Genomic DNA, 26,619 nt, shown 5'->3' on the forward strand with positions numbered 1-26,619 from the left:
GAATTGATTGCAGTGAGCGTGAACGAAAGCAAAGCACAGGAGAGGATACCAGAAGGGGACCAGCCCCGAACAGGCTGCCTCCTTCTGAGGCGCAGAACACCGGTAGCTGGAACACCGAGGTAGTAAGGACCTCTACGCCTTACTTCAGAGACCGGCAGGACAGCTAATTGCACGTTACCTGTCTGCACCTACACCCAGGAGGCACGGTGACACCCCACAGAGGCTGGGGCATGCTAGAGTCCCTATAAACCGCCTCAAGCCTCCAGCTATACGGGTTTTGTCCTATCCGACTACGGGGGACTGAGAGAGAGACACCACATCTGTGAGGACCTTATTTGAAGCTTATGCAGTAAGGGACTACACCACTACAGCGCAAGGGAAGGCTACTGATTTCCACCTGGACAAGGGGACTCTGGACTTGCCTCCGAACCGGCCGGACCCTGCCTGCCCTGTGATCCAGTGCCCTGGACTGTGGCTGCTGAAACCAACAGTAAACAAGGTAAAGAGACTGCAATCCTGTGTCCTCGTTCTTCACTGCGCCTCTCACCATTCTACTATCTACATACTGGGAAGCCCTGGGGATATACTTCACCTGTGGGAAGCTATACCATCTAGCTGCCATAACATCACCCCAGCGGACCCCTTAAAGCAGTGTCGGTCACCCTGACTACCACAGGTGGCGTCATGAACATAAACTTTATCCCTTTAAAGACCTTCCCCTTTTATACGGATGTCCCAGGGCCACGGACCAGGTCAGGCACCGTGACATCCCCCCTGTGAACCGCAGGACCCGGTACCGAGTAACCCCTTGCCCTGACGGGGCGCTCCACACCCGTGCCCTCTAGCCTCGGTGTGTTACAGGGGCCCACCCAGGGGTGTCACATTGCACCTGCCATACTTCATGGCTGCAGGGTACCTGAATACTTTGTTATACAGAATATCAGCTGAGCATGTGCAATCAATGGTCCAGTGGACAGCCCCTCTAGGAGCTGGAACCTGACTGGCTGCTATGGAGACCTCTTCCATCTCTCTGTATGTTACTGGTGTAATGCTGTAGAGATCTGTCAGGCTCCCTGACCTCTCTCCCCGCAGCCGCTCTGTGGCAGGAGAACAATTCCAGCATCAGGAAATCTCCTGCTGTCAGTGCCCACTGCCCACTTCTAAGATGGCCGCCATTATCAGCCTGAAAACAGGGAAAGGCCACCAATCAAGTAAGAGTAGTCACATTGCCTCCTCCAATCAGGAGATGGACATTGCTTAACAACAGTACCCGCCCAGGCTCCCATAGCAACAGAGGAGAGGACGTGTGTGTGCGCGTATCGTCACTGCAGAGAGGATGAAGCAGGTAATGCGGGAGCTCTGCGCCTCACCCGGAGCGCTGACACCCGGAGCTCTGACACCCGGAGCTCTGACACCCGGAGCTCTGACACCCGGAGCTCTGCGCCACACCCGGAGCGCTGACACCCGGAGCGCTGACACCCGGAGCGCTGACACCCGGAGCTCTGACACCCGGAGCTCTGACACCCGGAGCTCTGACACCCGGAGCTCTGACACCCGGAGCTCTGACACCCGGAGCTCTGACACCCGGAGCGGCAGCTGTACAATGGGGAGACACAGTGAGGAGCCGGGGGACATGATAGCACGGGGCGTCACCACTGCGTGCAGGGGAGGTGTAACAGGGCCTATGTATTGTGAGCAGCACCCCCGCCTGGAATGGTTCCGTCCCTTCTAGATCAGCTCTGGGGTCTGCTCCCCACCTCAGTGAGTGATCATCTCAGGAGAGCAGAAAGGCTCCTGTACTAATGACTGACTGCAGCAAATGTGCACATGTCACCTTGTAGTCACAGGAAGAAGGAAAACGGGCAAAAGAAGGGCGCCATATTGAACGGGCATGAGAAGGGCATCGTAATAACCGGGCAAAAAAAGGGCGCCATAATAACTGGGCAAAAGAAGGGCACTATAATAACCGGGCATGAGAGGGGCGCCATAATAACGGGGCAAAAGAAGGGCGCCATAATAACCGAAGGCAGACGCCGAAACGCGCGTCGGGGCAGGGCGCATCCTAGGGACCACTCCTATATTGCAGCAGGTAAATACCGGGTGGCTTTTTTCTTTTGGCATATATATGCGGTTGATACTTGTATCACATATACCTATCATCAGTTCAGCCACCATATTGATTATGCAGCACTTTATCGTTTCTTTCATCTTGGTATCTTACCTGACATACTGCTTATTTTGCTGATGATGGTGTTTCACCTTTTGGCACACACACACATATATGTGTATATATATATATATATATATATATATATATATATATATATATATATATATATATATATATATATATATATATATATATATATACCATTGTGTCTATATTAATTGCTGATATGTGTTTTATTGATGCCACTCTCTTGTAATTCAGTATGTCCCTGGTGTGGTGCCCCTATTTGGTATTTTTTCCCACTCTATCACACATTGTTATATATGTTATATATGTTATAATAAATTTTGTTATATATTCTATCATTGGACATTGTTTCGGGCTTTCTTCTTTGGCTCTCATGAAAAGGGCGCCATAGTAACCGGGCAAAAGAAGGGCGCCATAATAACCGGGCAAAAGAAGTGTGCTATAATACCTGAGCAAAAGAAGGGAGCCATATCCCATGGGCATGAGAAAGGCGCCATAATAACCGGGCAAAAGAAGGGCACCATAATAACCCGACAAAAGAAGGGCGCCATAATAACTGGGCATGAGAAGGGCGCCATAATAACTGGGCATGAGAAGGGCGCCATAATAACTGGGCATGAGAAGGGCGCCATAATAACCGGGTAAAAGAAGTGTGCCATAATACCTGAGCAAAAGAAGTGCGCCATAGCTAATGGGCATGAGAAGGGAACCATAATAACCAGGCAAAAGAATAGTGGCATAGCCAATAGGTAAAACAAGGGCGCCATAGCCAATGGGCACAAGAATGGCACCATAGCCAATGGGCATGAGAATGGCGCCATAATAACGGAGCAAAAAAAGTGCCATAGCCAACGTGCATGAGAAGGGTGCCATAATAACCCGGGCAAAAGAAGGGCGCCATAGCCAACGGGTGTGAGAAGGGCACCATAATAACAGGGCAAAAGAATAGCACCATAGCCAAAAGGTAAAAAAAAAAAGGGTGCCATAGCCAAAGGGCATAAGAATGGCGCCATAGCTTACGGGCAAAAAGGATGACACCATAGCCTACGGGTAAAAGAATGGAACTATAGCCAATGAGTAAAAGAATGACATAGACAATGGGCTAAACATTTGCGCCATAGCCCGAGGGCAAAGTAATAGCACTATGGCAAACAGCATTGAAACGTTTACTTCTTACAGAGGAAAGTTCACAAGATAAGTGATTGTTGGGGGTCCGAATCTTGGGACCACCCCCTATTGTGAAGTGCACCATTAGAATGCAGTGGTGGCCGAATGCCAGATGTTTCCACCTGATTCATCTATTGCGAATTTTTAAAAAGTCAAAAAGTTTGGTGCAACTCAATTCCAGGATGTTTTCGAGTATGCCAACATTTTGGCAGTCGTTTTCCTGCCCTATTTTGACTTTATAGTCCCAACAGTCACAATATCCGTTCAAGACCATTTTTGACTTTTCGGCAAATTCATGTGTGCGCAATTTTGATGAATTTGGATTGTATATTGTACTTTATATTTTCTAATAGTTCCTGCTGAGCAATGTGATTTTTCAGGTTCCCGTAGATGATACCGAGGATGTCTGCTTGGATATCGGAAATGAAGAAGAACTTGCTCTAAGGAAAGCGAAGATCAGGTGCAGTAAATGCCGACAGATATGTGAAGCTGCGCTTACAGTAGATATTGGCCCCGTACAGTATATTTGCCGCCCAGTATAGCTACTTGTATGTGTGATTGTAATTGAGGGGGATAAGCTGCTGCTAAACACCCCTGGTAGTGGTTTATCTCCCACAGCAAAGCATTGGATGCTGAAATCCTTCTACCTCCAACAACAATGTAAGGAAGTGTCAGGACACCCAGTGTCAATTAGTGTATGGACACCATTAGGCAATGTGGACATCTTTTGGCAAGTCTTGCCCCGGGACTAATTTACTATGGAGGACCTACTGTATCTTATAGTGCAAAGGAAAACCACAATCGATCTACTTGGTTCACTGGGCATCAATTTTTCTTGAAGGTTGAGAGAAAAAAAAATAAAGTTTCACCACCTTTTCCACTCTTGTCAGTCTGTGAAAATCAGGAAATGTTCAAGAGTATAGTCTGATTTTTTTTCACAAACCCATTGTCTTGCATTGCTGATTTTGATCTGATCCTCAGTTCAGAATCGGACATGTCTCCAATTTTTTTCTTGGACCACTAGGTCTGAGAAAAAAAATCACATGTGCACAGCCCCATAGAATATCATGGGTACGAGTGCTATCCGTGAAAACCACAGCTAGCGCTCATGTGATATTATCGATCGTGTGTACGAGCCCAAGATGTGTCTATAGAAGGTGGACAAAGGAGCGCACTTTTGGCCTACATAGATAAGTATAGCACAAAAATTTTGCAGATTTTCTTATAGTGTGTGGATACAACTTGGTAAAATGCACTAGGGTGTTTCCTTCGCCATATATCAACATACCCAGAGTGGGAGCTCCGTCAGGCAGGGCCGGCTCCAGGTTTTTGAGGGCCCCGGGCGAAAGAGTCTCAGTGGGCCCCCCCCCCCCTTTAACACATACCACGATTCATGATGCACAGATACAGCAGAGAAATATAATGCCAGATTTCACGTCTTACATGAGTGATAGCTATTGTAAATTCTGCAGTGTATATATACAGGAGGAGCGGTACTGTGCAGTGTATATATACAGGGGAGTGGTACTCTGCAGTGTGTGTATATATATATATATATATATATATATATATATATATATATGGGAGTGGTACTGTGCGGTGTATATATACAGGGGAGAGGTACTGTGCGGTGTATATATACAGGGGAGTGGTACTGTGCGGTGTATATATACAGGGGAGAGGTACTGTGCGGTGTATATATACAGGGGAGAGGTACTGTGCGGTGTATATATACAGGGGAGTGGTACTGTGCGGTGTATATATATACAGGGGAAAGGTACTGTGCGGTGTATATATACAGGGGAGAGGTACTGTGCGGTGTATATATACAGGGGAGAGGTACTGTGCGGTGTATATATACAGGGGAGAGGTACTGTGCGGTGTATATATACAGGGGAGAGATACTGTGCGGTGTATATATACAGGGGAGAGGTACTGTGCGGTGTATATATACAGGGGAGAGGTGTTGTGCGGTGTATATATACAGGGGAGAGGTACTGTGCGGTGTATATATACAGGGGAGAGGTACTGTGCGGTGTATATATACAGGGGAGAGGTACTGTGCGGTGTATATATACAGGGGAGAGATACTGTGCGGTGTATATATACAGGGGAGAGGTACTGTGCGGTGTATATATACAGGGGAGAGGTACTGTGCGGTGTATATATACAGGGGAGAGGTACTGTGCGGTGTATATACTTCAACAGCCACCCAGCCCAGGCCCCCAGCACCTGTCCTGTATATATATTATATACACTGTATCTATGCAGGCTGTGCTGGGGGCCTGGGCGGCTGCTGTAGTATATATAATATATATATATATATATATATATATATATATATCAGCTGCAGCCGCCCAGCCCATGGCTGCCCCAGGTCACCCAGACTGTCAGACAGGGATAGCATGGCACTCACTCAGGCGCCGGTAGGAGCTCCTCCGGAATCTGCCTGTGCCTGATAAGTTCAGCACTGCAGGAGCCAGGGGCGAGAGAGCAGAGCAGGAGAACGTGCTCTCCTCACACAATGTCACGCTGGCTGTGTCCTTAACCCCTATGTGCCTGGCCCTGCACTGACTGAGAAGATGATTGTGCCAGCGCAAATTGAAAGGGTAAGCGGCCAGATGGATCTATGACTGCGTGAGTGGGCCCCCTGTCTCGCCAGGGCCCCGGCACTTGCCCGGGTGCTGACGCCGGCCCTGCCGTCAGGCGTCACTTTTTCTGTGTTTTTCACAAATAGAACTCGTGCCCATTATAGCCTATGGGGTGGTTCACATGTCCAAGTATTTTTGTGTATTGAGTGGTCCACACATAATCACAGAGACATGTCCGAATTTAATCGGAGTCTTGGATCAATCTCACCAATGCAAGTCTATGGATCTGTGAAAAAAATCAGACAACACTCAGTTTTCAACCATAGTCTATGGCCACGTTCAGTATTTGGTCAGTATTTTACCTCAGTATTTGTAAGCCAAAACCAGGAGTGAGTGATAAATCCAGAAGTGGTGATGTGTTCCTATTACACTTTTCCTCTGATTGTTCCTCTCATGATTTTGACTTACGAATACTGAGGTAAAAAACTGACCAAATACTGATCGTGTGAACATGGCCTAAACTGTGTGAGGCTATGTGCACACGTCAGGATTTCTTGCAGAAATTTCCTGAACAAAACTGGACATTTTCTGCAAGAAATCCGCATGCGTTTTTTTGCGCGTTTTTTTGCGCGTTTTTCTCACGTTTTTTTGTGCATTTTTTTTGCTGAGGTTCCCAATGCAATAATATAGTGGGAAATCCGTAAAAAATCCGCAAAATTAATGAATATGCTGCGTTTTTTTACCGCGATGCGTTTTTTTCGTGGAAAAAAACGCAACATGCACAAAAATTGCGGAATGCATTCTAAATGATGGGATGCATATGTATGCTTATTTTATGCTTTTTTATTTCGAAAAAATGCGAAAAATCCGGAACGTGTGCCCACAGCCTGAGAGGAGAAGCTTGAGAAACCTTTATCAGTTTTTTTCCTCATCTGATTAAATCCTTATGACTCTGTGATGAAACTCAGACCGTTTTTTTCGCTTTGGAGAAAAATCACCGACATGTGAACAAGGCCTAAACCATGGACTCCGGTGACCTTTCTATCAGAATTCACAGAGACGTGCCAAAGGGCTTTTAATGGATACACTATGATGTCTGCTGTTAGAGCCCGAATATTGTGTAATCTGGAGACTCTCTATGAAGAGAATGGTACACTTTCTCTCAAGGATTGTGCCACCACAAAGCGACTGTTCACACAAAGCACATGCTCTGGGTGCACTGTTGGTGTGGTGAAGCAGCTCAGTGCACCTTCCCGCTAAATTATTTTCCATCAAATTGTGCCCTCCTTAGACTCTGGTAACGCCAACGTTGTGAAGGGTGAAGGAGCACAGAACTGCTCGGCCACACCAAGGATGCATCGGTGCTTGGTTTGAATCGTCATTTTGTGCTGACAGGCTCCCTTTGAAGTTAAAAAAAAAAAACAAAAACCTAAAAGGCAATTTTTTTTCTCCCCTAAGTTACTGATGTTTGTGTGTTCTCTTCGTGTCTCTGTTGGTTTTCTTCCACATAGGCTCTTTATAAAAATTGTCCCTTAGGCTACTTTCACACTTGCGTTTTTAGCAATCCGTCGTTTTGGACAAAAAACGGTTCCTGCAAATGTGCTCGCAGGGTGTGTTTTTTGCCCAGAGACTTGTATTGCCGACAGATTGCCACACGTCGGGTCCGTCGTGCACTGGATCCGTTGTGTTTTGGCGGACCGTCGTCACAAAAAAAGTTCAATGTAACGTTTTTTTGTACGTCGTGTCCGCCTCCTCCTCCCCGGGACAGACTGGGCAGCGGATGCGTTGAAAAACTGTATCCACCCCCCACGTTGTGCACAATTTTCACAACGTGCGTCGGTACGTTGGGCCGACGCATTGCGACCGCCCCGTACCGACGCAAGTGTGAAAGAAGCCTTATGTGTCTTAGATGGGAAAGTGACAAGGACTTGTATAAATGTGTTCATTCATGTACATTGATGAAGAATACACTTTATTATTTAACTCAAACAGTTATTCCCAGATCGTTAGGGACCCAAGTCCTAGGCTCTGGAGCCTAACCCTGCTTTAAATATAGCGGTGGTGCGATCGCTCGACTACCACTCCAGTCATTGTCTGTGGGACTGCCAGAAGTAGTCAGGCCACTGCATCTCTGCTTCATTGAAGACAGGGTTCTGCATACGTGGGGCGCTGCATACGCAGGGTTGTGCATACACGGGGTTCTGCATACGCAGGGCTCTACATACGTGGGGCTCGGCATATGCTAGTTCACGGGACCACTGGGGACCCCAATGATCAGTAAGTTATCACCTATGTTAGGGATCTGGGGAATAATGCTTGAATTCCGATGACTGTAGACGTTGTGACATGTACTGTATACCCTGAATACTGTGCTTGCCTCTTAAGTCTTCTGGGTTGTCTCCGTAGGCATCCTCTGGCCACATTTTGTCATCTCTTTTTTCGAATTGGTGCTATTGTTGCATATTTGTTCTGTGACTGGTTCAGCAAAAGCTTTGTTACGTGTTTTGTCACTATCCTGCTTCTTCTGTCCTTTGACTTTTGGTCTGTTAAGGTAAGGATCTGTCATTATTGCTTACTCCTTTAACATTTCTATGACTGCACTAACCTCCATAAACAGAGTGGATGTGTGAATAGCGGCTATTTTTCCAGTGTAATAAATGGTACTGAGACCAGATGAGGACTGGCTGCGATGCACGGACTGGCATCATGTCTCTTGACCCAAAGTCAACAACCTCATATATGTCTAGGAGACCGGGGAATTAAGATCAGGAGACCTCCGGCCACGTCCTGGCATCGCCGTCAGACGTTGCGGCCCCACTGGGTTAAAAGCGCAGCAATGTTGCTGTGGCTGAAAAGGCAACAAAACCACAAGGTGTGAACGCAGCCTAATACTTCTCACTGGCTCAGGAATAGAACAGATAATCTGAATATTGTTATTGCACGGACTATAAGAAGTCTTACATAAATTATTCACTAGAGAGAATTGTTTCCTGTAAAAGACGACATTAACCAGTTGTGTGCTTCTTGCTGTCAGAACGTTACTGGTCGACTACTGGTTGGATTACGCTGGTGGAACCAGATTGATGAAGATGGAAAAAGTCACTGGATATTTGAAGCCAGAAAGGTATTTACTAGGGTACAAAATGCAGGAATAGGTTTTATTGTAAGGGATTTAGAAGTAAACTTGTATAATGAGTGGATGGTGGGGGGTCGGGGCTGTAAAGAGAAAGGACGATGGGTCGCAGCGCTTTCCGCAGTTCTCCTAATGTGCAAGGTGTGACCCAACTGTGTGCCATGTCTGGGAGTAAGAGCAAGCCATGCTTCTCCTGGAGAAGGATTGTCACCATGTGCCACGGTCTGGTACTGGAAAAGTAAGGGTGGCTAGCCATTTATTGGTCACGGTGACAGGGAAGTCTAGCACAGTGGCTGACTATGGCGACACTGCGGTGTAGTGAGGCCGCCATATTACCACCTAATTATGTGGTGAGCCAGGTGAAACAGCCATGTACCCACCCTGCCAAAATGACTTTAAGCATGAATCAAGGCAACGAAACTATTAACTAGTTGACGAAGCACCGAGGCTGCTGTAGATGGTGAGAGCCCCAGCCCAGAAGTACAGAGCTGTGGATATTACACTGTCCACCACCTGAGGGCGCTGTACATGGTGAGATCCCCAGCCCAGAAGTACAGAGCTGTGGATATTACACTGTCCACCACCTGAGGGCGCTGTACATGGTGAGATCCCCAGCCCAGAAGTACAGAGCTGTGGATATTACACTGTCCACCACCTGAGGGCGCTGTACATGGTGAGAGCCCCAGCCCAGAAGTACAGAGCTGTGGATATTACACTGTCCACCACCTGAGGCCGCTGCACATGGTGAGAGCCCCAGCCCAGACGTTCAGAGCTGTGGATATTACACTGTCCACCACCTGAGGGCGCTGTACATGGTGAGAGCCCCAGCCCAGAAGTACAGAGCTGTGGATATTACACTGTCCACCACCTGAGGGCGCTGTACATGGTGAGAGCCCAGCCCAGAAGTACAGAGCTGTGGATATTACACTGTCCACCACCTGAGGGCGCTGTACATGGTGAGAGCCCCAGCCCAGAAGTACAGAGCTGTGGATATTACACTGCCCACCACCTGAGGGCGCTGTACATGGTGAGAGCCCAGCCCAGAAGTACAGAGCTGTGGATATTACACTGTCCACCACCTGAAGGCGCTGTACATGGTGAGATCCCCAGCCCAGAAGTTCAGAGCTGTGGATATTACACTGTCCACCACCTGAGGGCGCTGTACATGGTGAGAGCCCCAGCCCAGAAGTACAGAGCTGTGGATATTACACTGTCCACCACCTGAGGGCGCTGTACATGGTGAGATCCCCAGCCCAGAAGTACAGAGCTGTGGATATTACACTGTCCACCACCTGAGGGCGCTGTACATGGTGAGAGCCCCAGCCCAGAAGTACAGAGCTGTGGATATTACACTGTCCACCACCTGAGGGCGCTGTACATGGTGAGAGCCCCAGCCCAGAAGTACAGAGCTGTGGATATTACACTGTCCACCACCTGAGGGCGCTGTACATGGTGAGAGCCCAGCCCAGAAGTACAGAGCTGTGGATATTACACTGTCCACCACCTGAGGGCGCTGTACATGGTGAGAGCCCCAGCCCAGAAGTACAGAGCTGTGGATATTACACTGTCCACCACCTGAGGGCGCTGTACATGGTGAGAGCCCCAGCCCAGTAGTACAGAGCTGTGGATATTACACTGCCCGCCACCTGAGGGCGCTGTACATGGTGAGAGCCCAGCCCAGAAGTACAGAGCTGTGGATATTACACTGTCCACCACCTGAGGGCGCTGCACATGGTGAGAGCCCAGCCCAGAAGTACAGAGCTGTGGATATTACACTGTGCACCACCTGAGGGCGCTGTACATGGTGAGAGCCCCAGCCCAGAAGTACAGAGCTGTGGATATTACACTGTCCACCACCTGAGGGCGCTGTACATGGTGAGAGCCCCAGCCCAGTAGTACAGAGCTGTGGATATTACACTGTCCACCACCTGAGGGCGCTGCACATGGTGAGAGCCCCAGCCCAGAAGTACAGAGCTGTGGATATTACACTGTGCACCACCTGAGGGCGCTGTACATGGTGAGAGCCCCAGCCCAGAAGTACAGAGCTGTGCATATTACACTGTCCACCACCTGAGGGCGCTGTACATGGTGAGAGCCCCAGCCCAGTAGTACAGAGCTGTGGATATTACACTGCCCGCCACCTGAGGGCGCTGTACATGGTGAGAGCCCAGCCCAGAAGTACAAAGCTGTGGATATTACACCGTCCACCACCTGAGGGCGCTGTACATGGTGAGAGCCCCAGCCCAGTACAGAGCTGTGGATATTACACCGTCCACCACCTGAGGGCGCTGTACATGGTGAGAGCCCAGCCCAGAAGTACAGAGCTGTGGATATTACACTGTCCACCACCTGAGGGCGCTGTACATGGTGAGAGCCCCAGCCCAGAAGTACAGAGCTGTGGATATTACACTGCCCACCACCTGAGGGCGCTGTACATGGTGAGAGCCCAGCCCAGAAGTACAGAGCTGTGGATATTACACTGTGCACCACCTGAGGGCGCTGCACATGGTGAGAGCCCAGCCCAGAAGTACAGAGCTGTGGATATTACACTGTCCACCAACTGAGGGCGCTGTACATGGTGAGAGCCCAGCCCAGAAGTACAGAGTTGTGGATATTACACTGTCCACCACCTGAGGGCGCTGTACATGGTGAGAGCCCCAGCCCAGTAGTACAGAGCTGTGGATATTACACTGTCCACCACCTGAGGGCGCTGTACATGGTGAGAGCCCCAGCCCAGTAGTACAGAGCTGTGGATATTACACTGTCCACCACCTGAGGGCGCTGTACATGGTGAGAGCCCAGCCCAGAGGTACAGAGCTGTGGATATTACACTGTCCACCACCTGAGGGCGCTGTACATGGTGAGAGCCCAGCCCAGAGGTACAGAGCTGTGGATATTACACTGTCCACCACCTGAGGGTGCTGTACATGGTGAGAGCCCCAGCCCAGAAGTACAGAGCTGTGGATATTACACTGTCCACCACCTGAGGGCGCTGTACATGGTGAGAGCCCAGCCCAGAAGTACAGAGCTGTGGATATTACACTGTCCACCACCTGAGGGCGCTGTACATGGTGAGAGCCCCAGCCCAGTAGTACAGAGCTGTGGATATTACACTGTCCACCACCTGAGGGCGCTGTACATGGTGAGAGCCCAGCCCAGAAGTACAGAGCTGTGGATATTACACTGTCCACCACCTGAGGGCGCTGTGCATGATGAGAGCCCCAGCCCAGAAGTACAGAGCTGTGGATATTACATTGTCCACCACCTGAGGGCGCTGTACATGGTGAGAGCCCAGCCCAGAAGTACAGAGCTGTGGATATTACACTGTCCACCACCTGAGGGCGCTGTGCATGGTGAGAGTCCAGCCCAGAAGTACAGAGCTGTGGATATTACACTGTCCACCACCTGAGGGCGCTGCACATGGTGAGAGCCCAGCCCAGAAGTACAGAGCTGTGGATATTACACTGTCCACCACCTGAGGGCGCTGTACATGGTGAGAGCCCAGCCCAGAAGTATAGAGCTTTGGATATTACACTGTCCACCACCTGAGGGCGCTGCACATGGTGAGAGCCCAGCCCAGAAGTACAGAGCTGTGGATATTACACTGTCCACCACCTGAGGGCGCTGTACATGGTGAGAGCCCAGCCCAGTACAGAGCTGTGGATATTACACTGTCCACCACCTGAGGGCGCTGTACATGGTGAGAGGCCCAGCCCAGAAGTACAGAGCTGTGGATATTACACTGCCCACCACCTGAGGGCGCTGTACATGGTGAGAGCCCAGCCCAGAAGTATAGAGCTGTGGATATTACACTGTCCACCACCTGAGGGCGCTGTACATGGTGAGAGCCCAGCCCAGAAGTACAGAGCTGTGGATATTACACTGTCCACCACCTGAGGGCGCTGTACATGGTGAGAGCCCAGCCCAGTAGTACAGAGCTGTGGATATTACACTGTCCACCACCTGAGAGCGCTGCACATGGTGAGAGCCCAGCCCAGAAGTACAGAGCTGTGGATATTACACTGTCCACCACCTGAGAGCGCTGTACATGGTGAGAGCCCCAGCCCAGAAGTACAGAGCTGTGGATATTACACTGTCCACCACCTGAGAGCGCTGCACATGGTGAGAGCCCAGCCCAGAAGTACAGAGCTGTGGATATTACACTGTCCACCACCTGAGGGCGCTGTACATGGTGAGAGCCCCAGCCCAGAAGTACAGAGCTGTGGATATTACACTGTCCACCACCTGAGGGCGCTGTACATGGTGAGAGCCCCAGCCCAGAAGTACAGAGCTGTGGATATTACACTGTCCACCACCTGAGGGCGCTGTACATGGTGAGAGCCCCAGCCCAGAAGTACAGAGCTGTGGATATTACACTGTCCACCACCTGAGGGCGCTGTACATGGTGAGAGCCCAGCCCAGAAGTACAGAGCTGTGGATATTACACCGTCCACCACCTGAGGGCGCTGTACATGGTGAGAGCCCAGCCCAGAAGTACTGAGCTGTGGATATTACACTGTCACCACCTGAGGGCGCTGTGCATGGTGAGAGTCCAGCCCAGAAGTACAGAGCTGTGGATATTACACTGTCCACCACCTGAGGGCGCTGCACATGGTGAGAGCCCAGCCCAGAAGTACAGAGCTGTGGATATTACACTGTCCACCACCTGAGGGCGCTGTACATGGTGAGAGCCCAGCCCAGAAGTATAGAGCTTTGGATATTACACTGTCCACCACCTGAGGGCGCTGCACATGGTGAGAGCCCAGCCCAGAAGTACAGAGCTGTGGATATTACACTGTCCACCACCTGAGGGCGCTGTACATGGTGAGAGCCCAGCCCAGTACAGAGCTGTGGATATTACACTGTCCACCACCTGAGGGCGCTGTACATGGTGAGAGGCCCAGCCCAGAAGTACAGAGCTGTGGATATTACACTGTCCACCACCTGAGGGCGCTGTACATGGTGAGAGCCCAGCCCAGAAGTATAGAGCTGTGGATATTACACTGTCCACCACCTGAGGGCGCTGTACATGGTGAGAGCCCAGCCCAGAAGTACAGAGCTGTGGATATTACACTGTCCACCACCTGAGGGCGCTGTACATGGTGAGAGCCCAGCCCAGTAGTACAGAGCTGTGGATATTACACTGTCCACCACCTGAGAGCGCTGCACATGGTGAGAGCCCAGCCCAGAAGTACAGAGCTGTGGATATTACACTGTCCACCACCTGAGAGCGCTGTACATGGTGAGAGCCCCAGCCCAGAAGTACAGAGCTGTGGATATTACACTGTCCACCACCTGAGAGCGCTGCACATGGTGAGAGCCCAGCCCAGAAGTACAGAGCTGTGGATATTACACTGTCCACCACCTGAGGGCGCTGTACATGGTGAGAGCCCCAGCCCAGAAGTACAGAGCTGTGGATATTACACTGTCCACCACCTGAGGGCGCTGTACATGGTGAGAGCCCAGCCCAGAAGTACAGAGCTGTGGATATTACACCGTCCACCACCTGAGGGCGCTGTACATGGTGAGAGCCCAGCCCAGAAGTACAGAGCTGTGGATATTACACTGTCCACCACCTGAGGGCGCTGTACATGGTGAGAGCCCAGCCCAGAAGTTCAGAGCTGTGGATATTACACCGTCCACCACCTGAGGGCGCTGCACATGGTGAGATCCCCAGCCCAGAAGTACAGAGCTGTGGATATTACACCGTCCACCACCTGAGGGCGCTGCACATGGTGAGAGCCCAGCCCAGAAGTACAGAGCTGTGGATATTACACTGTCCACCACCTGAGGGCGCTGCACATGGTGAGAGCCCAGCCCAGAAGTACAGAGCTGTGGATATTACACTGCCCACCACCTGAGGGCGCTGTACATGGTGAGAGCCCCAGCCCAGAAGTACAGAGCTGTGGATATTACACTGTCCACCACCTGAAGGCGCTGTACATGGTGAGAGCCCAGCCCAGAAGTACAGAGCTGTGGATATTACACTGTCCACCACCTGAGGGCGCTGTACATGGTGAGAGCCCCAGCCCAGAAGTACAGAGCTGTGGATATTACACTGTCCACCACCTGAGGGCGCTGTACATGGTGAGAGCCCAGCCCAGAAGTACAGAGCTGTGGATATTACACTGTCCACCACCTGAGGGCGCTGTACATGGTGAGAGCCCAGCCCAGAAGTACAGAGCTGTGGATATTACACTGTCCACCACCTGAGGGCGCTGTACATGGTGAGAGCCCAGCCCAGAAGTACAGAGCTGTGGATATTACACTGTCCACCACCTGAGGGCGCTGTACATGGTGAGAGCCCAGCCCAGAAGTACAGAGCTGTGAATATTACACTGTCCACCACCTGAGGGCGCTGTACATGGTGAGAGCCCAGCCCAGAAGTACAGAGCTGTGGATATTACACTGTCCACCACCTGAGGGCGCTGTACATGGTGAGAGCCCCAGCCCAGAAGTACAGAGCTGTGGATATTACACTGTCCACCACCTGAGGGCGCTGTACATGGTGAGAGCCCCAGCCCAGAAGTACAGAGCTGTGGATATTACACTGTCCACCACCTGAGGGCGCTGCACATGGTGAGAGCCCCAGCCCAGAAGTACTGAGCTGTGGATATTACACTGTCCACCACCTGAGGGCGCTTTACATGGTGAGAGCCCAGCCCAGAAGTACAGAGCTGTGGATATTACACTGTCCACCACCTGAGGGCGCTGTACATGGTGAGAGCCCCAGCCCAGAAGTTCAGAGCTGTGGATATTACACTGTCCACCACCTGAGGGCGCTGTACATGGTGAGAGCCCCAGCCCAGAAGTTCAGAGCTGTGGATATTACACCGTCCACCACCTGAGGGCGCTGTACATGGTGAGAGCCCAGCCCAGAAGTACAGAGCTGTGGATATTACACTGTCCACCACCTGAGGGCGCTGTACATGGTGAGAGCCCCAGCCCAGAAGTACAGAGCTGTGGATATTACACTGTCCACCACCTGAGGGCGCTGCACATGGTGAGATCCCAGCCCAGAAGTACAGAGCTGTGGATATTACACTGTCCACCACCTGAGGGCGCTGTACATGGTGAGAGCCCAGCCCAGAAGTACAGAGCTGTGGATATTACACTGTCCACCACCTGAGGGCGCTGTACATGGTGAGAGCCCCAGCCCAGAAGTACAGAGCTGTGGATATTACACTGTCCACCACCTGAGGGCGCTGTACATGGTGAGAGCCCCAGCCCAGAAGTACAGAGCTGTGGATATTACACTGTCCACCACCTGAGGGCGCTGTACATGGTGAGAGCCCAGCCCAGAAGTACAGAGCTGTGGATATTACACTATGCACCACCTGAGGGCGCTGTACATGGTGAGAGCCCAGCCCAGAAGTACAGAGCTGTGGATATTACACTGTCCACCACCTGAGGGCGCTGTACATGGTGAGAGCCCAGCCCAGAAGTACAGAGCTGTGGATATTACACTGTCCACCACCTGAGGGCGCTGTACATGGTGAGAGCCCCAGCCCAGAAGTACAGAGCTGTGGATATTACACTGTCCACCACCTGAGGGCGCTGCACATGGTGAGAGCCCAGCCCAGAAGTACAGAGCTGTGGATATTACACTACCCACCACCTGAGGGCGCTGTACATGGTGAGAGCCCAGCCCAGAAGTACAGAGCTGTGGATATTACACTGTCCACCACCTGAGGGCGCTGTACATGGTGAGAGCCCAGCCCAGAAGTACAGAGCTGTAGATATTACACTGTCCACCACCTGAGGGCGCTGTACATGGTGAGAGCCCCAGCCCAGAAGTACAGAGCTGTGGATATTACACTGTCCACCACCTGAGGGCGCTGTACATGGTGAGATCCCCAGCCCAGAAGTACAGAGCTGTGGATATTACACTGTCCACCACCTGAGGGCGCTGCACATGGTGAGAGCCCCAGCCCAGAAGTACAGAGCTGTGGATATTACACTGTCCACCACCTGAGGGCGCTGCACATGGTGAGAGCCTCAGCCCAGTACAGAGCTGTGGATATTACACTGTCCACCACCTGAGGGCGCTGTGCATGGTGAGAGCCCAGCCCAGAAGTACAGAGCTGTGGATATTACACTGTCCACCACCTGAGGGCGCTGTACATGGTGAGAGCCCAGCCCAGAAGTACAGAGCTGTGGATATTACACTGTCCACCACCTGAGGGCGCTGCACATGGTGAGAGCCCAGCCCAGTACAGAGCTGTGGATATTACACTGTCCACCACCTGAGGGCGCTGTACATGGTGAGAGCCTCAGCCCAGTACAGAGCTGTGGATATTACACTGTCCACCACCTGAGGGCGCTGCACATGGTGAGAGCCCAGCCCAGAAGTACAGAGCTGTGGATATTACACTGTCCACCACCTGAGGGCGCTGTACATGGTGAGAGCCCCAGCCCAGAAGTACAGAGCTGTGGATATTACACTGTCCACCACCTGAGGGCGCTGTACATGGTGAGAGCCTCAGCCCAGAAGTACAGAGCTGTGGATATTACACTGTCCACCACCTGAGGGCGCTGTACATGGTGAGAGCCCCAGCCCAGAAGTACAGAGCTGTGGATATTACACTGTCCACCACCTGAGGGCGCTGTACATGGTGAGAGCCCCAGCCCAGAAGTACAGAGCTGTGGATATTACACTGTCACCACCTGAGGGCGCTGTACATGGTGAGAGCCCCAGCCCAGAAGTACAGAGCTGTGGATATTACACTGTCCACCACCTGAGGGCGCTGTACATGGTGAGAGCCCCAGCCCAGAGGTACAGAGCTGTGGATATTACACTACCCACCACCTGAGGGCGCTGTACATGGTGAGAGCCCAGCCCAGAAGTACAGAGCTGTGGATATTACACTGTCCACCACCTGAGGGCGCTGTACATGGTGAGAGCCCCAGCCCAGAAGTACAGAGCTGTGGATATTACACTGTCCACCACCTGAGGGCGCTGTACATGGTGAGAGCCCCAGCCCAGAAGTACAGAGCTGTGGATATTACACTGTCCACCACCTGAGGGCGCTGTACATGGTGAGAGCCCAGCCCAGAAGTACAGAGCTGTGGATATTACACTGTCCACCACCTGAGGGCGCTGTACATGGTGAGAGCCCAGCCCAGAAGTACAGAGCTGTGGATATTACACTGTCCACCACCTGAGGGCGCTGTACATGGTGAGAGCCCAGCCCAGAAGTACAGAGCTGTGGATATTACACTGTCCACCACCTGAGGGCGCTGTACATGGTGAGAGCCCAGCCCAGAAGTACAGAGCTGTGGATATTACACTGTCCACCACCTGAGGGCGCTGTACATGGTGAGAGCCCAGCCCAGAAGTACAGAGCTGTGGATATTACACTGTCCACCACCTGAGGGCGCTGTACATGGTGAGAGCCTCAGCCCAGAAGTACAGAGCTGTGGATATTACACTGTCCACCACCTGAGGGCGCTGTACATGGTGAGAGCCCAGCCCAGAAGTACAGAGCTGTGGATATTACACTGTCCACCACCTGAGGGCGCTGCACATGGTGAGAGCCCCAGCCCAGAAGTACAGAGCTGTGGATATTACACTGTCCACCACCTGAGGGCGCTGTACATGGTGAGAGCCCAGCCCAGAAGTACAGAGCTGTGGATATTACACTGTCCACCACCTGAGGGCGCTGTACATGGTGAGAGCCCAGCCCAGAAGTACTGAGCTGTGGATATTACACTGTCACCACCTGAGGGCGCTGTACATGGTGAGAGCCCAGCCCAGAAGTACAGAGCTGTGGATATTACACTGTCCACCACCTGAGGGCGCTGTACATGGTGAGAGCCCAGCCCAGAAGTACAGAGCTGTGGATATTACACTGTCACCACCTGAGGGCGCTGTACATGGTGAGAGCCTCAGCCCAGAAGTACAGAGCTGTGGATATTACACTGTCCACCACCTGAGGGCGCTGTACATGGTGAGAGCCCAGCCCAGAAGTACTGAGCTGTGGATATTACACTGTCACCACCTGAGGGCGCTGTACATGGTGAGAGCCCAGCCCAGAAGTACAGAGCTGTGGATATTACACTGTCCACCACCTGAGGGCGCTGTACATGGTGAGAGCCCAGCCCAGAAGTACAGAGCTGTGGATATTACACTGTCCACCACCTGAGGGCGCTGTACATGGTGAGAGCCCAGCCCAGAAGTACAGAGCTGTGGATATTACACTGTCCACCACCTGAGGGCGCTGTACATGGTGAGAGCCCAGCCCAGAAGTACAGAGCTGTGGATATTACACTGTCCACCACCTGAGGGCGCTGTACATGGTGAGAGCCCCAGCCCAGAAGTACAGAGCTGTGGATATTACACTGTCCACCACCTGAGGGCGCTGCACATGGTGAGAGCCCCAGCCCAGTACAGAGCTGTGGATATTACACTGTCCACCACCTGAGGGCGCTGTACATGGTGAGAGCCCCAGCCCAGAAGTACAGAGCTGTGGATATTACACTGTCCACCACCTGAGGGCGCTGTACATGGTAAGAGCCCAGCCCAGAAGTACAGAGCTGTGGATATTACACTGTCCACCACCTGAGGGCGCTGTACATGGTGAGAGGCCCAGCCCAGAAGTACAGAGCTGTGGATATTACACTGTCCACCACCTGAGGGCGCTGTACATGGTGAGAGGCCCAGCCCAGAAGTTCAGAGCTGTGGATATTACACTGTCCACCACCTGAGGGCGCTGCACATGGTGAGAGCCCCAGCCCAGAAGTACAGAGCTGTGGATATTACACTGTCCACCACCTGAGGGCGCTGTACATGGTGAGAGCCCCAGCCCAGAAGTACAGAGCTGTGGATATTACACTGTCCACCACCTGAGGGCGCTGTACATGGTGAGAGCCCCAGCCCAGAAGTACAGAGCTGTGGATATTACACTGTCCACCACCTGAGGGCGCTGTACATGGTGAGAGCCCAGCCCAGTACAGAGCTGTGGATATTACACTGTCCACCACCTGAGGGCGCTGTACATGGTGAGAGGCCCAGCCCAGAAGTACAGAGCTGTGGATATTACACTGTCCACCACCTGAGGGCGCTGTACATGGTGAGAGCCTCAGCCCAGTACAGAGCTGTGGATATTACACTGTCCACCACCTGAGGGCGCTGTACATGGTGAGAGCCCCAGCCCAGAAGTACAGAGCTGTGGATATTACACTGTCCACCACCTGAGGGCGCTGTACATGGTGAGAGCCCAGCCCAGAAGTACAGAGCTGTGGATATTACACTGTCCACCACCTGAGGGCGCTGCACATGGTGAGAGCCCCAGCCCAGAAGTACAGAGCTGTGGATATTACACTATGCACCACCTGAGGGCGCTGTACATGGTGAGAGCCCCAGCCCAGAAGTACAGAGCTGTGGATATTACACTGTCCACCACCTGAGGGCGCTGTACATGGTGAGAGCCCAGCCCAGAAGTACAGAGCTGTGGATATTACACTATGCACCACCTGAGGGCGCTGTACATGGTGAGAGCCCAGCCCAGAAGTACAGAGCTGTGGATATTACACTGTCCACCACCTGAGGGCGCTGTACATGGTGAGATCCCCAGCCCAGAAGTACAGAGCTGTGGATATTACACTGTCCACCACCTGAGGGCGCTGTACATGGTGAGAGCCCCAGCCCAGAAGTACAGAGCTGTGGATATTACACTGTCCACCACCTGAGGGCGCTGTACATGGTGAGAGCCCCAGCCCAGAAGTACAGAGCTGTGGATATTACACTGTCCACCACCTGAGGGCGCTGTACATGGTGAGAGCCCCAGCCCAGAAGTTCAGAGCTGTGGATATTACACTGCCCACCACCTGAGGGCGCTGTACATGGTGAGAGCACTAGCCCAGAAGTACAGAGCTGTGGATATTACACTGTCCACCACCTGAGGGCGCTGTGCATGGTGAGAGCCCAGCCCAGAAGTACAGAGCTGTGGATATTACACTGTCCACCACCTGAGGGCGCTGTGCATGGTGAGAGCCCAGCCCAGAAGTACAGAGCTGTGGATATTACACTGTCCACCACCTGAGGGCGCTGTACATGGTGAGAGCCCCAGCCCAGAAGTTCAGAGCTGTGGATATTACACTGTCCACCACCTGAGGGCGCTGTACATGGTGAGAGCCCCAGCCCAGAAGTACAGAGCTGTGGATATTACACTGCCCACCACCTGAGGGCGCTGTACATGGTGAGAGCCCAGCCCAGAAGTACAGAGCTGTGGATATTACACTGTCCACCACCTGAGGGCGCTGTAGATGGTGAGAGGCCCAGCCCAGAAGTACAGAGCTGTGGATATTACACTGTCCACCACCTGAGGGCGCTGTACATGGTGAGAGCCCAGCCCAGAAGTACAGAGCTGTGGATATTACACTGTCCACCACCTGAGGGCGCTGTAGATGGTGAGAGGCCCAGCCCAGAAGTACAGAGCTGTGGATATTACACTGTCCACCACCTGAGGGCGCTGTACATGGTGAGAGCCCAGCCCAGAAGTACAGAGCTGTGGATATTACACTGTCCACCACTTGGGGGTGCTGCACATGGTGAGAGGGAACGTGATAGGCCGCTCTGAACACATGTGTTTTGAGCGAGCGCCTAAAACTATGCAAGTTGTGGATGGTCCTAATATCTTAGGGTAGAGCATTCCAGAGGATTGGCGCAGCACGGGAGAAGTCTTGGAGTCGGGAGTGGGAGGTACGGATTAGTGCAGAGGTTAGTCGAAAGTCGTTTACAGAGCGCAGCGGTCGGCTAGGCCGATAGACAGAAATCAGGGAGTAGATGTAAGGGGGTGCCGCACTGTGAAGAGCTTTGTGGGTGAGAACAAGTACTTTGAATTGTATCCTGTAATGAATGGGCAGCCAGTGTAACGACTGGCGAAGAGCGGACACGTCCGAGTAACGATTAGCCAGATGGACGACCCTGGCTGCTGCATTAAGGATAGACTGGAGAGGGGAAAGTCGCGTGAGGGGGAGGCCAATTAATAGAGAGTTGCAGTAGTCCAGGCGGGAGTGGATTAGGGCGACAGTGAGAGTGTTTGTTGTCTCCATGGTGAGAAAAGGGCGGATTCTAGAGATGTTCTTTAGGTGTAAGCGGCACGAGCGGGCAAGAGATTGTATGTGGGAGGTGAAGGAGAGATCGGAGTCAAACATGACACCCAGACAGCGTGCCTGCTGCCTAGGTGTTATTATGGTGCCACCCACGGAGAGGGAAATGTCAGATTTAGGGAGGTTAGTAGAAGGCGGGAGCAGAAGAAGTTCAGTTTTGGAGAGGTTGAGTTTCAGATAGAGAGCGGACATGATGTTGGAGACTGCAGACAGACAGTCAGTGGCGTTCTGTAGTACAGCGGGGGTAAGGTCAGGGGATGACGTGTATAGTTGTGGGTTATGAGCATAAAGATGGTACTGAAAGCCAAATCTGCTGATGGTCTGTCCAATTGGGGCTGTGTAGAGGGAGAAGGGGGCCAAGGACTGAGCCCTGAGGTACCCCGACAGTGAGAGGAAGAGGAGATGAAGTGGAGCCGGAGAACAGAACACTGAAGGAGCGTTCAGAAAGGTAGGAGGAGAACCAGGAGAGAGCAGTGTCCTTAATGCCTAGTGACTGGAGCATAGAAAGTAGGAGAGGGTGGTCAACAGTGTCGAAAGCTGCAGAAAGATCCCTTGTGCAGTTCAGCTTTGTGGACATGACACTGTACAAACACATGAGGGCGCTGCAGATACTGAGAGCATACAGCTGGAAGCTCAGACCTGTGGATAGGACACTGTACATACTGACTGCCTTTGCCTAGCGCTGTGGATGTGACATTGTACTCACCTGTACGATAGCCCTAGCACAAAAATTCAGGACCTGACAACATCTGCAAGGAGCCTGGCTGTTCTCCCCGTGTTTGCCTGGGTTTATTCCAACTCTCCAAAGACCTACTGATAGGAAATTTAGATTTTGAGCCCTAAATGAACAGTAATGATGTCTGTAAAGTGCTGTGGAATTAAATTGTGCACAGCACGGTGGCTCAGTGGTTAGCACCACAGCCTTGCAGCACTGGAGTCCTGGGTTCAAACCCCACCCAGGACATCTGCAAGGAGCCTGTATGTTCTCCCCGTGTTTGCGTGGGTTTCCTCCGGGTTCTCCGGTTTCCTCCCACATTCCAAAGACATACTGATGGGGAATATAGGTTGTGAGCCCCATTGGGGACAGTGATGATAATGTGTGCAAACTGTAAAGCGCTGTTGAATATTTTATTGCTATATAAAAATAAAGATCATTATTACGGTGCTGTATAAACTAGTAAAAATAAATAAGTATATGCCATAAATGTTTGATTTTTGCAGATCCCCAATCACCTGTTTGAACAGCGGCAGCAGTCAGGACAGGGTCACACGTTCCAACTATCAGACAGTTATGGCATAGCTCTTGGGGATGAGGGCCAGTGGTCATTCACTGCTCATACTGTAGTTCTTTGGCCGACACATTTACCTTTTGCTGTTACCAGGTACAAGCCAATAATTCCACATCCACAGAAGTTGAAGCTCGGATCTTCTGGCTGGGGTTGATCATTTGCCCCATGATCTGGACTGTGTTCTTCTTCAGCACATTATTTTCTCTGAAGTTAAAATGGCTGGTACGTGCTCCAGAAAGAGTAACATGGGCCACTGTGTGCCTTACCCTTCATCATCAGGTCTCCCTGTCCTCATGAACAGGGGCATAACTGGTTTTCATGCTGAAATGTTTAAGCACCACTCCAGCTTTTTTTTATTTTTTTATTTCAGCACTGGAGTGGTGCTGCTAATATAACTTCCCTGACCGTAGTATTATACTTACCAGCCACAGTCTTCAGTTCTTCCCGCTGCTGCTCCATTCCTGATCTTGTGACCACAAGCTTTCAGTGTAAGTCCGTGAGATCCTGGTTCTGTCTCTCATAGACTTACACTAAGTGGTGACTTGTGGATCGCCCAGCACACACGACTGCAGAAGACCGGAACGGCGCCGATAACAGATGGCAGACAGCGGATGGAGAGTATAATACTAGAGGCAGGAAACCACTCCAGTGATAAAATTAAAAACCACCGAGTGGTGCTTTAAGAGTTCCTTATAATATGGGCTCATTCTTTTGGTTGCCTCAGAAGAGACCTAATCATGGTTGTCTACCATGGTAAGGGTATGTGCACACGCTGCGGATTTCAACCAGCACCAATAGGAAAGTGCAGTTGAAAACCCGCAGAGGAATCCGCAGAAGAAACCGCGATAAAATCCGCAGTGAAAACCGCAGTGGTTTTGTACTGCAGATTTTCCAAATCCGCTGCGGAAAAATCCGCAGCAAAATCCGCAACATGTGCACATACCCTAACAATGTTTATTCTGGCAGCAGATAGACCTTTATGTGGCCACTAGTGATGAATGAACGTGCTGGGATAAGGTGTTATCTGAGCATGCTTGGGTCCTAACCGAGTGTCTTCAGAGTGCTCAAATAATATGTTCGAGTCCCCGTGGCTGCAAGTTTCGCAGATGTTCGACTTCGGCAACAGATGCAGGGGTAACCTAACAAACAGGCAATCCCTGTATATGTTGCGGCTGTTGAACAGCCATGAAACCTGCAGCTGCGGGGACTCGAACATAGTTTTCAAGCACGGCGAAGTCACTCGGTTACCACCGAGCATGCTCAGATAACACCTTATCCCAGCACGTTCATTCATCACTAGTGCTTATCCTTGCTCCAAGGGAGAATGATCTTTGCACCATGGGGTCTTTGATCTAGACATGGTAAAATGATAGTGCACATAAAATGAAGAAGTGAATAGAGTTGAAGATAAAAGTCTGGTAGTTATTAACAGTCATCTCTTCCATCCACGCAGGCCTTGGTGATTGCTGGCATCTCTCTCCAATCGGCAAATCTGTATGGTTACATTCACTGTAAAAATGGAGGCCAGCAAAACGTGGGAAAGACAGCCTCTCGCTTTCTGTCACAGCAGCTCTTCCAGCGGGTGAGTTATGTACAGCGTGTCACCCGCCTGCTGAGGGGGAAGTGTACAATGAGAGTTAGGTCACGTTTTTTGGTGGAAAAAGACACTGCGGTCCTGTGTGTAAGTAAATAGGGAAATATAAACCCCACAATGGCTATCCTTGAAAAGGCCTTCAGGGCTGACCGTATTTCAGCAGCCATCATAAGGCCCCAGCTCTTGGAAAGGCCTCTCTCTATAGTGGTAGAAGACATTGGGATCTGTTATGCACCGTAGACATCCGGAGAGCAAATGATCCCAGGTCCTACTGATGCATCTGCATAATCGATGTCTACTCATTACGTAGCACTCATCGAGAGCTTATATAGATGGAAAAGAGCAGAAAGAAACGCGATCAATGGCAGTCTGGCCTAAGGGTCCGATAAATCGGCTACAAACTCCGAACCCAAAATGGTGAGGCTGCTTACACATTGCGTTCAGGCATCTGCTCCATGGCCTTGTCAAGGCTTACAGCTCACCCCCACAAAAGGGCCCATGTACTATAATGGTGCCGGCAGAGCGACTGTGCAGTGCATCATTTTTTGGGCATATACGGCTACTAGGTGGACACACAGATGTGGTAGGTTATGTGTGGGTGTCAGTCTCCAGTAGGCGTACACGCGCGGACATTGTGCATGGCAGAGCGCACGTTTGCTCTGTCGGCATCATTATAGTGGCGTCGTTGGTACATACGTCTAAATCCCGTTTTGCTGGGGGTTCAGACATAAGCCTCATTGTGAGCCACTGAATGGGTGCGTAAACGCAAACGCTCCCTAAGAGAAGAGTCCTCAATCTACTGACTGTGCACAACGTACATATGCATCTTCCACAAGGAAATCCGTTAGTGTGGCCATTTTCATTTCTCTTTCAGACTTTGTGAATTGAAGGAGACGGCCGCTCTACAAACAGATCTCGCTTTATCATAAAGAGAATATGTAACAAGATGTCCGGAACCAGTATAAATCCTAGTGCCTTATAATGGTCACTCATCATTTATTCCTGTTTATTTGCACATGTATTAAACTTTTTTTTCCTTTAAGACTATCACTTGCTCCATTTTTGTTTAGTACAGGCCTGACAGTAACCAATGTTTTGTTTTCTTTTTTTTCCATAAATCAATAGTACACGTGAAAATAAAATACTCTGTAATAGATCTTTTATCAGAGAAATCCACTTTTTTCTCCTCCTGGACTGATCATTTATTCCCAAAAGTTTCAGTTCACAGGTAGTAACGTCTTCATCGAAAAAAAAATGTTACCTATGAATTGAGTAAAAGATCAATCTAGGAAGAACAGAATCTGATTTCTTTGATAAGACACATTACAAAGTTGCTTATTTTAATGTGCACTATTGATTTATGAAAGAAAAAAAAAAAACAGTATTCTTTAAAGGGATGCAGTAAGCTTGAAAAATGCTATTTAGCAACATCTACTGGTGAATAGCATTATAATGCTGCCCAGACGTCATACTGAAAGTTCCACTGCTGTCAGAAAATTTACTTGTTTTCAATCGGGTCCTGCCGGCTTTCAGTC

General features: G+C 51.0%; 1 protein-coding gene across 1 annotated transcript; it reads left to right on the forward strand.

Moving 5' to 3' along the window:
• Positions 1-1,275: 1,275 nt before the first annotated feature.
• Positions 1,276-26,131, forward strand: TVP23A (trans-golgi network vesicle protein 23 homolog A). The gene is made up of 7 exons (XM_077275203.1): positions 1,276-1,345; positions 3,745-3,824; positions 8,362-8,506; positions 8,990-9,079; positions 23,584-23,712; positions 24,944-25,072; positions 25,959-26,131. The coding sequence occupies exons 1-7, from the start codon at positions 1,337-1,339 to the stop codon at positions 25,965-25,967; spliced, it is 591 nt and encodes a 196-aa protein (XP_077131318.1). The 5' UTR covers positions 1,276-1,336; the 3' UTR covers positions 25,968-26,131.
• The last annotated feature ends 488 nt before the right edge of the window (positions 26,132-26,619 follow it).

Source organism: Ranitomeya variabilis, chromosome 7 (genome assembly GCF_051348905.1).
Source record: "Ranitomeya variabilis isolate aRanVar5 chromosome 7, aRanVar5.hap1, whole genome shotgun sequence".
Taxonomy (NCBI): domain Eukaryota; kingdom Metazoa; phylum Chordata; class Amphibia; order Anura; family Dendrobatidae; genus Ranitomeya; species Ranitomeya variabilis.

Excerpts from the sequence above, each read along its gene's own strand:
- TVP23A (XM_077275203.1), top strand. Across the intron at positions 8,507-8,989 it reads TTGACTTTTGGTCTGTTAAG|AACGTTACTGGTCGACTACT; the intron begins GTAAGGATCTGT and ends TCTTGCTGTCAG. Across the intron at positions 23,713-24,943 it reads CTCTGAAGTTAAAATGGCTG|GCCTTGGTGATTGCTGGCAT; the intron begins GTACGTGCTCCA and ends CCATCCACGCAG.